The following is a 14,400-nucleotide window of genomic DNA, read 5'->3' on the forward strand; positions in this document are numbered from 1 at the left end:
ATCCCAGGTCTCCAGGATCACGCCCTGGACTGAAGGTGGCACTAAACCGCTGAGCCACCCAGGCTGCCCTCTCTCTTAAAATCTTAAAAAAATACTGGTCATGTATGATCTATGGTATTTATTAAATACCTATGATGTGTATTGCTCTGTATTCACCATTTATTTCTGAGGCAGACGAGACAGCTAGCAGAGGCTTTTGAGACAACTTGGTTCCCTGCCCTCGTTTTACAGGTGCCTTCGAGGCCCAGAGAGGGGTGAAGGTTTGCTTCTCTTCACCCAGTGAATCAGGGGCTGGAATACCTCTATACCCATCCCTCTGCCAGATGTAGGGGATGCTTGGCCACTACCAGTAGCCTTTATACGCTCTTGTCAGCAAGGATGGGGTATGACAAGGTGGAGGCTGGGGACGGGGGAAGGGTGCAGACAGGAGCAGGGATGCATCATCTCCCACACCCCGAATCTCATCCTCTTCCTTAAATTGTGGGGCTTGGCCCACTCTTCTCCCAGCCCACCTCCTGTCCTGGTGGGGGCCTCCTGTGCTAACTGACTGAGGGCATCCATTAGCATAGCAAGGAAGAGACTTGCCCACAAAGCACCTGATCCAACTTACAGTTTTGCTTCAAAAAAGAAAAAAAAAAGTAAAGAAAGAAAATCCAGGAGGGTCTTTAAAGACTAAAAGTTAAAACAGATCTATCTGCTCAGTGACCCTGTACCTAACTCGAGGGTATTTCATCCTCTTTGGCATCTCAGAGGGACACAGTTAACTAAGCCACCCAAACACCGTGGCCAAGGGCCTCTGCAAATCATGAATGACAGTGGTTCTCAGTGGAGAAATTCTCAACAGTCCTTGGGATCTGGGCCTCAGTTTCTTCATCTATGAAATGGGGAATAGTTTCCAATGTTCCCTGAGGTCCACTGAAGGCAAGTGAAAAGAGCTCTGCACTGCATATTAGCTACCTGGTCCTGGCCCCAGCTCCTGCCCTCTCAGGCCTCAGTTTCCCCATCTATCCAATGAAGGGACAGGACTGGAGGACCCCCAAGGTCCCATAAACCTGTAAACCTTTGAAGCTTGGCACATGGGAGATGCTCACACCACATGAGGAGGAAAGAATGACTACTTGGATATCAAACAAGAGGATTTACCTTCCTTACAGAAGGCCCAGAGTCCCAGGGTTGGAAGAAGAGTGCAAGTTTCTCAAAAATAGTTTCTTTAGGTATGCCTAAGAATGCCCACCTCACAGTCCCTCGACATTTGTTAAACCTGGAGCTCCCTGGGCCTCTTGGAATCAGAACTGCCTTTTGTTGTTTTTAAAGATTTATTTAATTATTTGGGGGGGGGCAAAGGGAGAGAGAATTTTTTTTGTTTGTTTTTTTGATGTTCAATTTGCCAACATATAGTATAACACCCAGTGCTCATCCCATCAAGTGCCCCCCTCAGTGCCCATCAACCAGTCACCCCATCCCCCCCGCCCACCTCCCCTTCTACTACCCCTTGTTCGTTTCCCAGAGTTAGGAGTCGAGAGGGAATCTTTGCTAAACTCTTTTCTAGTGTCTGCTGACCTCCTGAGGCCACCTCCTCCCACGTTCCAAAGGATAGGATCTCATGGATGTGCAAGTGTCATCGGGTGCAGATAACATTCACTTCCGGACCAAAACCAAAAGGGGCACCAGGTCCAAGAACATTAAGAAACAAAGGCCACTGGCTCTGGCTATACTTGGAAAGTTTGCAAATGCAATTTTGCAAGGTCAGTCAGCCCTTAGTAATCTGGGCTCTGGAGGGCGAGTCCTCTCGTGTTGGGCATTCGTTCTGGCAGCTTCTTGACAACGTCTGTCCACAGGGTGGAGAATTTTCTCGAAATTAAATCTCCAGCTCTTTGCTCCCTAATGAAATTGATTTCTGCCTTGATACACAACAAAGCTTTCATTTTATTATTTGGCCAGGATTTGACCACATTAATTATAGTTTTTTTTTTAGCATGGCTGCAAGTAATTGGGTTCCAAAAAGTTACTTACTATGGAACTGATTGCTTTTTAAAATCACAACTCCTACAAAAGTAAAATAGTCAACCCTCGTTTCTTCATAGAATGCTTTAGTTCAGATTAGAACAATTCAAGATAGATAAAGTATTTTTCTGGCCTGAAAAATATGAACTCCAAGTGGGATTAAGCTAACATTTGAAGACTGTGGCTCTGAAATCTGGGTGTGCCCAGATCACTCAATCTTATGCATCTGCCGCCTCAATGGTTTTATCCCTGCTTGTGTCAGAATTCCTACGCTACCCCACATTTTCAATCAACATTACTGGCATAATTCTGCTTGCCTTGGAGGACACTCTGCAGAGGCCTGTTTCAACCAATTTCTCCTAGGTACCTGCGACTGCAAAGAGCCTGCTGGGCACTGTGTAAACACATTTCTTACTGGGATGCTATGTCCCGTGTGGGTGGGGTATACACCTTTAGTGTCAAGTGGAGATGGCGGGTACACGGCCTGCCCTTTGGCAAAGCAGGAGATCAAAAGAATGAAGAACTGGGAAGGTGGAGCACTGGCATGGCCACAGGTAAGTCCCATGTCTTGTGAGTTCTTTTCCTTGAGGGCAAAGTGTGGATGCTGTAAAGAGCCAGAGAGAGCTGACTGGGACTTCAGAGTTTTTTATAAGGCATATGTCTATCCATCTGGTCACCTGGGCCAGGGTTGGGGGGTGGGCAGGATGATGTGATCGGGACAACTGAAAACTACTTGGGACCATAGGACGAAGGGATGCTGCAGAGACTTCTCTTCTAATCCCAAATCTAAGTAACCATCCTTCTACTTTGCTGATAACTTCTCAATAAGTTTTCATCTTCCACAGTCCTGATCAAATGCCACCTCCTCCAGGAAGCCTTCCAAGATGCCCTGGCCAAACTTAACTTTCTTCCTCCTTCACTTATTCTCTGCCACATCTCCCTATAATATCATAGTACTCCCCTCCTGCTTGTCTCCTTGCCCAGACTACCAGTTTAGAGTCTGACATGTCTTTGTCTTCCTGTCCAGTTAAAGGCCTAGTGCAGAGTAGGAACACAGCAGTGATAATCACACTGCTGACTTGTTTGTTGGCCCTGCCCTGGAAATCTGTGGAGAATGTGGCTGGCTGGTTCCCACGCTGGTTGAGACCATGAACAGCGTGTGGATGTTCAAAAGGAAAATAGGGGAAAAAAAAAAAAAAGTTCTAATTAAAGCATTTCTAATAAGCTGGCTTTGCCAAACCAATTGTTTCTGATATTCCTCTTGGGTGAAGTAATCTTAAAGAGAGAGAGAGAGAGAGCATTAAAAGTGGCAGAAATCACCCCTGGCTGGAAAGGAGATGGTGACTGCTCACTAGGGAAGCTGCCCAGGAAAAAGCAGGTTTGAGGCACTAAGGACCAGAATGGGGAGGCCTCCGTCCCAGCAAATTGAAGGGTGTGCATGTGTATGAATGTGACACAACACACGCTCAAGCATAGCAAAACATCCATTTTTATAGTTTTAGCATTTGAACTGTGGGAGCAAAGATAAGAGCTATAAAATCTGACATCTGATTTTATAAATCTGCCTCAAATACCAAGAATGTTTATGCAGAAAATGGGAGAAGAAAATACAGTGCTGTGGGGCTTAGAGGGTGACAGCACCCGGCCTCTGTCAGTGATTTGCCATAGGACTCCGGGGAGGTCTTTTTCCCCCATCCCAAAGCCAGGGACTTGACCCGGATGATTCAAGACCCTTCTGATTCTAAGGCCCTGACGGTATCAGGAACAACAACCCTCCATTTTGGGATTTTACTGTATGAAGCTATTTGCTTCAAGCCCTGCCAAATGCCTCTAGGTAGGAGCTAATCGTATTTCCTCTGGGGGCCTTGGAGTTATTTACCTAGTTAGAAGCAAAGTAAGACCACAATACTTTCCTGGGGCAAGCACTGAGGCTCTGCAAATAACCCCACCTGCATTAGCACAGCCTCTAAGTTTACAGTCCGTTTTCCTTCCTTCTACTGTGTTCCTGAGCCTCAGGGCTCAGGAGGCTCAGAGCTGTGAAGCCACCTGCTGGGTGACCCTCATGCAGCTCATGCAGGTGGAAACAGTAAGATTCAGGCCCTGGTCCTCTGGCCCCCTGGCTGCATCCTTCTCCATGTTGCTGCCCCTTCGCTGATGGCAGATATGGGATCTGTATCTGTTACCATGGCCGGTCCCTGCAGCACCCATATGCCCTCCCCAAGTCCCCAACCAACCCATTCCCAGATGGCTTTTGCAAAAATATTATTAAATAAGTCATATTAACAAGATGTTAGAAATGTAATTGGAAAGAAATGTTTTTCTCATTTGGAGAGACCACCCAGTGGCTCAGAAGAGAAGCTGTCCTGGGGCACGAGAGGGTTCCTGGCGACAGACGGGCAGTTGGAATGCCTCCCCTGGCGGGTGAGCCACACAAGCAGATTTACGCGGGCTGATATGAGATAATTAAAAACCAGCTGGAAATGTAATCGGGGTGGCTCAGATGCTGGAGGGGACCTGGGAGCTCTCAGGGGAGCAAAAACTGCATGCTTGGCTGGGAGGGGAGATGTGGCAGGTCAGAAAGGGAAACCCTAGCCTGTCTGTGGGCATGCTTGGCACTGGTAAGCCAGTAGGGGCTCTGGAGAATGGGCTGGCAGTGTGAATGCAGGTGCCTCTTGCCTCTGGGTTCTGAACAGCAGTGGAAAGAGGGCAGCTGGGCTAGGGAGAGCATGTTTTCCTGCTTTTTAAAACAGACCGTTTCAGATCCATGTTGCAGCTGGCGATACCACCACGCACCAGTCATTCAGAAATCTGGATGAGGTCCTGACTCCTCCCTGCCTTTTTAAAAAATATTTTATTTGACAAAGAGAGAGAAAGAGAGAGAGAGAGAACACAAGCAGGGGGAGCAGCAGAGGGAAAGGGAGAAACAGGCTACCCTCTGAGCAGGGAGCCCAGATGAGGGGCTGGATCCCAGGACCCCAGGATCATGACCTGAGCTAAAGGCACTTAACCGACTGACTCCTCCCTCTTTCTCGCGGTCATCAGTTACACCACAACAGGTCTTCCTTTCTACTCCCTCAGCCCTAGTCCCCCTCAGCAGCCAGCCTGCACTCCTGATCCGCCTTCCAGACACATCCATGGTCAGATGGGGCTTCTGTAAATCTGTCTTGCCAGCTACGGAGACCACCGTTGTCTCTTGTGAGCTTGCCTCAACCTCCTTCTCTGCCACCAGATCCCCAGATGCTCCCAGCTTCTGCTGCTTGAGAGTTGGACCCAAAGAAGAAACTGAACTCCACAGCTAAGTCATGTATCCTAACACTGTCACTTCAGAGCCAGAAAAACCCCAATGTATTCAGGCTCCCACCAGCTGAGGGAAGTAGCCTTAGGATCTCTGGCCTTCTACATGTCACCTTGGGGAAGATGCCTGGCAATGGGCTTGTGACCCAGGTCTTGCTCAGTAACTCCGGCTATGGTCCTAGGGCTACAGACACCTGCCTGGGCCCTGGCTGGGCTTCTTGGGCCCAGCTGGAGGGGAAGGCTTGGGGGTGTTTCTGCTCAGAGAGGGTCCACAGGGCAGAAAGCGGGCACTGGGCTGCACTAAAGTCCAACTCTTCACTCACTTGCAGTGACAGAGTGAGCCTGCTGCTGCATGTGTAAGACGAAGTTAATCCTTCCTGCCCTTCTAACCACATGCTAACTACCACGGTGGGATGGCTTGATATTTTTAAGTATCAGGTGCCCTGGCATGTATCACCTCACTTTAGCATTTCCACAACCCAAACCTAGGCCCCACAGTGCTGAAAACGTCAACTGCAACAGGGCATCCACTCAAGAAAGAAAGGAGTTTATGACTCATCTGGTGTCCCACAGCTAGACAGCACCTGGGCCAAGATTTGAACTTGGGTTTCCTGGGCCTGAGCCATAATCACCAAAGCATCATGTGTAGAATGAAGGAGAGGTGCCCATTTTAAGGGCAGCATCCTTGAAACTGTGTTATCACTGGCAGGGCATATTTTCCCAATAATGTTGAATACAGGGAAACCTCTACTATCCCTCCCCCAGTGCCTTTCGATGTATGTCCTTTCATCCTGCGAGGTATCTGCACTCTGAGGTTCACTGTTGTCAGTTCATCTCCTGCAAAAAGCGTTTGAGGTACCTCTGTTTTGCCTACAGCAGCAGCTCCTAACTGGCATTTCCTTTAAACTTTCTGGAAGGAGAAAGTACACTGCACACTAATTGAGCAGAAAGTTCTTTTTTCCTCCATCAGCCTGGAAAGGATGTGAAATCCTCCATATAGTGAGAGCAAGGCACAGACCTCCCCCAACTCTAGCCCTGTCCCTGCTGCCCTCTGTCTCAGCCTGACTCAAATGCTGCCAGAAAACAGGGCCTGGCCAGGAAGCCAAGAGATGGGCAAGTTCCTTTATCTCTCTGGGCCCCAGTTTTTTCTGTATAGGGCACCAAGCCAGGCGATCTAAAAGAGCTCCTTTTGGGGCCACCCGGATAGCTCAGTTGGTTGGGTGTCTGACTTTTGGTTTTGGCTCATGGTCTCAGGTCGTGAAATCATGCCTGTGTGGGCCTGCATGCTCAGTGTGTGTGTGTGTGTGGGGGGGTCTGCTTAAGATTTCCTTCCTCTGCCCCCCACTCCTCATTCGTGCATGCTCTCTCTAAAATAAATAAATACATCTAAGAGGGGAAAAAAGATCTCTGTTCTGTAAATCCCAATATTTCTGCTTAGTGTACTCAGTGCAGAGCTGCTGCCCTGGCTTGCCACAAAAATGCTTCTCCATGAGAAAATGAGGAAATGCTTGTTTTTTTTTTTTTTTTTTTTAAAGATTTTATTTATTTATTCATAGACACAGAGAGAGAGGCAGAGACACAGGCAGAGGGAGAAGCAGGCTCCATGCAGGGAGCCAGATGTGGGACTCGATCCCAGGTCTCCAGGATCACACCCCAGGCTGCAGGCGGTGCCAAATCGCTGCGCCACCAGGGCTGCCCCAGGAAATGCTTGTTGAGGTGTCCATCATCTTCAGCTGGGAGATCAAAGAGGTTGAGTGACTTACACAAGGTCACACAGCCAGGAAGAGGGCACCATGAATTTGACTCTAGCTCTGTGTGATTTGAAGTCTCAGTCATAATAATGCAGGGTTTTGAGTTACAGCCTGCATAAACTCTAAAATCCCACCCTAACAAAGAGGAGGGGGTGTGGGGGTGGACAGAGACTTCTAGGCCAGACCCAGATAATCCATAAGGCTTTGGACAACCTGAGCTCTTTCCTCAACTTGTAGTCTCTCTAACAAAGACTGCAAGTTACCACTTATTAACTGAGCACTTACTGCATGCTGGGCACATAGAAGTGCCTCACACATATTATTTTTTCACTAATGTATCTATAAAACCCATTTTACAGATGAGAAAATGGAGGCTCAGAGATGTTAAGATTCTCATGCCCGAGACCACCTTGCTATTAAGAAGGCAGAGCTGGTGGGGCGCCTGGGTGGCTCAGTTGCTTAAGCATCTGATATGATCTCGGCTCAGGTCTTGATCTCAGGGTCGTGAGTTCAAGCCCTGTGGTGGGCTCTACGCTGAGTGTGCAACCTGGGCGGGGGGGGGGGGAGGTTCAAGAGGCGTGTCTTCTGCTGCACAGAGAGCTGCCTCTCTTGGGGGCAAGAGAGGATGCTGGTGATGCGATATATTTAGTAACTGTGGATTGGAAAGTAGGAAGCTTTTCCTCCTGTGCTGTTTCCCCAGCATGGGTAGCACCTAACCCTGCCCACTCACAGCTACCTGAATCCTCCTTGGACCATGTCAAAGCCTCTCTTCCCTTCAACCCTCAACCACCACCGTCACGTTCTGGCTGACCCTCAGCTCTTTCTTCTGCACGCCCCTCCTCCTCCAGCCTCAGAGGGCCCCTCTCATTAGAGCCAGGCAGGCCTGTATGACCCTGCCCTCCTTTAGGCCTTGTTGTCAGGAACAGGGCTGGGGAAAGGACCACTGATGAAGGAAGTCCAGGCATTCTGGAGCTGGGGTCATGCAGTGCAGAGAGCTCCACAAGCATGGGGAGGCCCTGGTGTGGCCGGGGGGACTGTTCTGGGGCTCACCCCTGGGAGCAGACAGCTACCCTGAAGTACTGGGAGCCTCAGATGTTGACCCAAGGAGGGGTGCTTCCACGGTAGAGGGAAATGAAGTCTGTGCTCCTCGCTGAAGGCCAAAGAGTGAGCAGCCTTTCCTCACCCTCCACCCCCTCCTCACCCTGCAAACCTTTATTATTTCTTGCTCCTGGCTGTCAGCAGCAACAAACTAAGATTAATCACTCGCCTGCCTGCCCAGACCCAGACATGCCTACCGTTTGAAAACTCTCTCCTTTACTATATAAATCAATGGAGAGAAAAAAGAAAAACAACTCTAACAGCAATGTGCCCCCAACACCCCTGGAATGCAACCTATCTGCTCCTCCTGGCCAGGCTACACCTACTGCCCTCCACTGGAGCCCCAGGAAGCATTTGTTGATGGAGACTGGCTGCCCAGCAGGCAGCACAAACCTGCAGCTCAGAGCAGGAACCAGCCTGGTATCCTTAAGCAATTTAAGCAATCAGAGCAGGAGGCATGTTCTTGATAGATTGTCCCACCTCCTTCTCCTCTATTTGGGGGAGGTGATGTGGCCCAAGTCTTCCCACCATCCTTGGAACCTAGGGGAAAGACACCTCACCCTAACTGTGTGAAGCCCTTAACCTGGAAGTGAATTTACTAATCAAATCCCAGACCTTTATTCTGTGGATGCAGGGGACAGACATTCACCCAAGCATCCAGGAGCAGATACGCCAGGACATGTCCCCAGGGCTTCTGACCTAGCACAGCACTCTGTCCTCCAATGTCTAAAAGCTCTGGGAAAATGGAGGAACAGAGACGGGCATTATACTGAGCATCTGCTGTGGGCTGTGCATTGGGGGAACCTGCAGAGCCACGTTACTTCTTGCAACAGCTCTATGAGAGTGGTCTATGTGGTTTTCCAGGCAATGATCAGGGAATTAAAGACACTTGCCTAGCATCACACAGCAGGTAAAAGATGGAGCCAGGATTCAAACCCAGGAATCTCTGACTGCAGAGTCCATGATCCTCCTTTTACATCTTGAACAGGGCTGCCCTGGATCCCCCGCCCCTGGGATGCCTGCCTCCCAGCCTCTTGGGACTACACTAGCCTGAGTGGAGTGTTTGTGGGCACGTGGAGGCAAAGAGGGGTTCGGGAGGGCAGAGGGAGACACAAGTGGTGGTCTTTCCTTGATAATACTCACCTGGTTCACTAATGGCTCTAGAACACACCTCAGAAGACATGGCTGTATCTTGCTCAAATCCTCAAGAACATCCCCTACCTTAGAGCTAGAACCCCAATTCCTCAGCCTGGAGACCAGCATCCTATGAAGTGTTATTTGTTGTTCTTACACAAATCTGCACTTCCCTGCCCATCTATAGAATGTCCTGCTCACCCTCCAAATGCCCCCCCCCGCCTTCGGGTGCCTTCCTCTTTCATAGTCCCGAGCCTTTTCTTTTTTCTTTTCTTTTCTTTTCTTTTTTTCTTTCTTTCTTTCTTTTTTTTTAAGATTTATTTATTTATTCAGAAAGAGAGAGAGGCAGAGACATAGGCAGAGGGAGAAGCAGGCTCCATGCAGGGAGCCCGACATGGGACTCGATCCTAGATCTACGGGATCACACCCCAGGCTGCAGGCGGCGCCAAACCGCTGCGCCACCAGGGCTGCCCAGTCCCGAGCCTCTTCTATCTTGGGTAGGCCTAAGCAGTCCTGTTAGTATGAGTTCCAGATATTCCTCTCCTCTCAGGCTATGAATTCCTAGAGGGCTAGAGTCCAGTCCAGAACTGATACTGAATGGGGCAGAGCTTATGGGGTGGAGGGGTGGGGTGGGGTGAGGAAGACCCCTGAATGATCAAGTTTGAGTTGCAACCTGATGGAAACAGGCCAGAACCCAGAAGCATCTCTTAAGGTCAGAAACTGGGCTGCATTTGCAAAGGTGCTGTGAAGTTTGCCTCCAGGGATCTGAAAGCTGAAGGCCCCTTTGTGGGGGTTCCTTGGGGCCATGTCTCCCACTGGGGTTGGGATTCTCACTGCCTAAAGAAAGCTGGGGCTGGGCTCTTGTCAAAGGAATAGTGGTGTCCCCATGAGGACTTTTTTTTTTTAAGATTTTATTTATTTATTCATGAGAGACCCAGAGAGAGAGAGAGAGAGACAGACAGGGCAGAGACATAGGCAGAAGGAGAAGTAGGCTCCTCGCAGAGAGCCTGATGCAGGACTCGATCCTGGACCCAGATGTTCCACCACTGAGCCACCCAGGCGTCCCAAGGACTTTTTTTTTTTTTTAAGAGAGAGAGGGTGGAGAGGGGCAGAAGGATAGAGAGAATCTTTTTTTTTTCTTTCTTTTTTTTAAAAGATTTTGTTTATTTATTCATGACAGACATAAAGGGAGAAAGAGGCAGAGACACAGGCAGAGGGAGAAGCAGGCTCCATGCAGGGAGCCTGATGTGGGACTTGATCCCAGGACTCCAGGATCGCGACCTGGGCCAAAGGCAGGCGCTAAACCACTGAGCCACCCAGGGATCCCCAAAATCTTAAGAAGCCTCCACGCCTAGCATGGAGCCCAACACGAGGCTCAATCTCACGATCCTGAGATCACAATCTGAGCCGAAATCAAGAGTCAGACGCTTAACCAACTGAGCCACCTCGTGCCCCTGAGAGGCCTTAAGTGCCTCTGTCTGTCCGTTCCCAGGGATAGGCATCTGAAAAGGGGAGCCCTGGCACTACCCTGCCTCCCTGCCCCCAACAGCTGCAAACCCTGGTCTTTGAAGTCCTATTTCCCTCATCTTGTCCAGAGTCCTTTGCAAAAACTCATGAAAGCGGAACTTGCAAAAAGTCATTCGTAGTCCAAAGTGCCTGAAGAACCCTTTTAATTTGATTTTTCAAGACTTTTTATCCCTTTCCCCGCCTGCCTTTCCAGACAGGAAGCTGTTAGAGTGTGGTGTTTTCTTGCCAATATGTAAAGGCTCAACCCCTTGCTTCCCAGAGGCTGGCGTGAGTGTTCTGAAGGCCAATGTGTCTGTTAGCAGCTGAGAGGGAGCCTAGGGGCATGCTACCCCCCCAGTCAGGCTGGAGAACAGGGGAAGAGATAGAGTTCTGTAAGGAGGAGGGGATAAGGGCAGCATTCCAAATCAGCTAGACAGACACATCCACAGGCGGAGGTGTCTGCCAAGGAGGGGATCTAGGGCAGTGGGGTGGGCAGCACAGGTGCCATCTTGGATTGCAATGAGTGCAGGAAGCTTGTGGTGACAGATGACTGGCAGCCTAGGCCCTTCCCCCCATAGTGGGAAGCAGTCACCATCTCTTGTCAGTGTGATCAATGGTCAGCTAGGTAGCCTGAGGTCAATCATGAATCCCCTCTAGGTTGCAGTCTCCCCATCCATGAAGCAAACAATGGACTAGATGGGCCCCTACGGTTGCCTGATCGGATTGGGAGTCTGTGGCCTCTACTGCAGTCTTGGAAGTTCATTCAGCTGCCTTTTCCCTAAAATGAAGAGGATGGGGCCCTCTGTCCTAGCCACCCGGTGGGGTTGTCGTAGGGCAAACACACAGGCCTTCTAAAACGTAAGGTGCTGTGGATATGCAGGGAGATGGGGTCAGGAAGGTGGATCCCTGAGAGCGGATCCTGCACTTTAGTGGCTCCATCACTAAAAATTGACTCCCCACTCCTTTGTGAGGCACAAGACCCACCAATGGCTTTTCTGTATCTCCAGGGTTTTGCCTGGGCTGTCCCCTCCACTTGAGGTCCCCCCAGGCATCCCCGTCTGGAAACCACTTATCCTCTCTTTAAGGCTCAAGTGCATCAGCAGCTTCTCCTAACCTAACCCTCTGTGGCAGGGACTGCCCACTCCTGTGCCAACTCTGTGCAGACCTGCATGTGACAAGACCAGGCTGAAGGGGCCAGGCTGTGAGCTCCTGAGACCTCCTCCTGTGACCCGAGCTGAGCTGTTCTCGTTTCAGTTCTGTGCTGCTCTGCCCAGTGCCTGGTACAGGGGGCTCTGAGAAAAGGAGAGAAAGGGTGGAGGGCCTGTTTTCTAGGCCAGATTCCCCCAAATCCTTCCTCTACTCTAGAACATCCTCATGGCAAGACCCAACGTTCACATGAAAGCATAGCTGGAATTCCAGTGTCAATTCGCACCATGCTCCTGACAACACCATGCAAAGAGAATGTCAATCCTACCCTGCCCCTACTACACAGACCTTGAGGATCTGAGAGACTTTGCACCTCACACTGTGGCTGGCAAAGCTGCCGTTGGCCCCAAGGAGCCGTGACGTTCAGTACCAGGGTCATTCCATTTGTGGTCAAGGTGATTAATGTCAGGTATCACAGGTGCCCTAGCTGGCACCTGGACTGGTCATCATGAACTACAGCCACTCTGAGAAGCAAGCTCACCTCCCCCTAACAGGCTGCCTTGCCCAGCCACAGGATGGCCTAGCCCATCTCCTCAATTCTGGGCTTCTTCAAGGGAAATCTGACCACGTGAGACCACTTACCTGGCTTTTGGGATCTCATGGCTCTAGAGAAGCATGTAAAACTAAACCATAGCATATGTGGACAGAACCTAGTCATCTACACTCAGGCCTAATGGCAGTATTCTTATCTGGGGTCCTGGCACAGGGCACTGGTCCTCAATCTTCTCCACCTGCTCCCTGGCCTGTGAGGTGTAGGGGATCTGGCCAGAGTGCTCCGCAGACAAAGGGAGGCTGAATCCATGGACACAGGAAATCCAGGGAGTTAGAGACACCTTGATGTCAGAGGTAGAGGATCTTTAGCAGCCATCAAAGTCCCACTGAACAGATGTGGATGCTGAGACCCAGAAGGACGGAACTTGGCCCAAGGTCACACAGTAAGCAGTGATTGATAGTCAGGACTCCTGTCGAGAACTCCGGAAATAGGTCCTCCTCTCTGCTGCCCTTAAAAATAGCCTTTAATGAAACCACAGGGGCAATCTGGGGCAGGGTGGGAATAACAGAAGATAATGTTTACACTGCACTGGCTGAGCTAGAGAGGCTTTCTCTCTGTAAGAAGAGCATCCTGTGCACAGAAAGAGCTCAGAAAAGTGCTGTGCCTGCAGGGTTGTAAGGCCATGGAGTGGGGAGGCCTGTCCCTTGCTTTCTCCATTGCATGCATCCCTGAACCCTGGACTCCAAGCCTGTTACCATGAAAACAGAATCATGCTGCTGTCCATCCTTCAAGTCCTACTACCCAGGGAATGGTGTACACTGGGGATGAAAAGGAATTGTGCTCTTGAGGCTGTGATGGAAATATTCCTCTACAAATCCATCTAAGAAGTGAATTTTAGGCTTGTTTGCATCACAGAGGGCATGTTTTACAGGAGACTGGGAAATGGATGCTGTAGTATCATGGTCTGGCTACTTCGGCAACTGGCTTGAGAATTCCTTATAGGGTCCCATGTTGCTGCCTCAACTGTGACATATCCTGGGTACTCAGGAGGTCACTGTTCCCTTGCAGGCAGAGCTGTGTCGGGGTCACCACTGGGCCCCAGGGTCCAGTGGGGCCTGCCTGGTGCAAAGGCTCAGCCGTTGCCCAGTGAATAAACAGGAAGCTTGATGGGGCCTGGGCCCTCATGGAGAATTACTGGGCCTGGTTTGGGGTGCTCCATTCCCCCCTTCCTGGGGGAACCAATTAGTCATTTTGGGAACATTCCTCTGGCCAGGCCCCAAACAATGGGATTCCAGGAGAAAAGAGAGTCACAGAGGAACTCAGAGTGTGAGCATGAGGAGTACTGCACTGAGGAAGCCCAGGGAGTGATGAGCAAGCTGCCTTGGTCAGCATGGAAGGGCAGCACGGAATCCCATCTCTGATGTTATCTGCTGCCTTTACCTCTTCCAACCCTGAACAGCACCATTCACTTTAAGGTGGGAAGGTGAAACTCTGAAACAATCACTGAAGAACACCTAGTTTGCTAGGTTACCTTGGACAGTGAGCTAGGAGTAGTAGCTGAGGACCTGCTGGTCCCTGTCAATGTGGCCAGTGGTGTGCACCTGTCCCCCACGGCCACCCTCTCCTCCGTCCATGATGGGCCTCTAACTTTGGTCACTCCCAGCCCAGCCTCTCAGCCCAGTTCAGTATTGAATTTTTCTCAGCTGAGATAACCAGACTGACTCTAATAAAGCCAACGGGTCTGACAGTGGACAAAGAAGTACAGGTGCTATTTGTCCTGAGTGCCCTCCCAGCTGCTTAGAAATCCCCTCCATGTTCTCCCTAATGGCGGTCATCCAGCCCTAGTTGCACACCTCCAGTGGTGAGACACTACCTCTTGAGACAGCTTCGGATGGATCTAATTCTTGATCAGTT

The 14,400-nt window shown here is 50.2% G+C and overlaps 1 protein-coding gene across 2 annotated transcripts in view; it reads right to left on the reverse strand.

The window, feature by feature from the left end:
* Positions 1 to 14,400, reverse strand: part of SHB (SH2 domain containing adaptor protein B) — a 139,351-nt gene that overhangs the window by 10,485 nt on the left and 114,466 nt on the right. Inside the window, exon 6 of one of the 2 annotated variants that reach the window (XM_072842012.1) lies at positions 6,810 to 7,031. The exons of the other annotated variant lie outside the window; for it this stretch is intronic. Coding sequence (XP_072698113.1) covers positions 7,028 to 7,031 — 4 coding nt within the window. The 3' untranslated portion in view covers positions 6,810 to 7,027. Of the gene's footprint in view, positions 1 to 6,809; positions 7,032 to 14,400 lie in introns of those variants that run through there. 2 annotated transcript variants of the gene reach the window in all.

This window comes from Canis lupus, chromosome 10, assembly GCF_048164855.1.
Source record: "Canis lupus baileyi chromosome 10, mCanLup2.hap1, whole genome shotgun sequence".
NCBI lineage: Eukaryota > Metazoa > Chordata > Mammalia > Carnivora > Canidae > Canis > Canis lupus.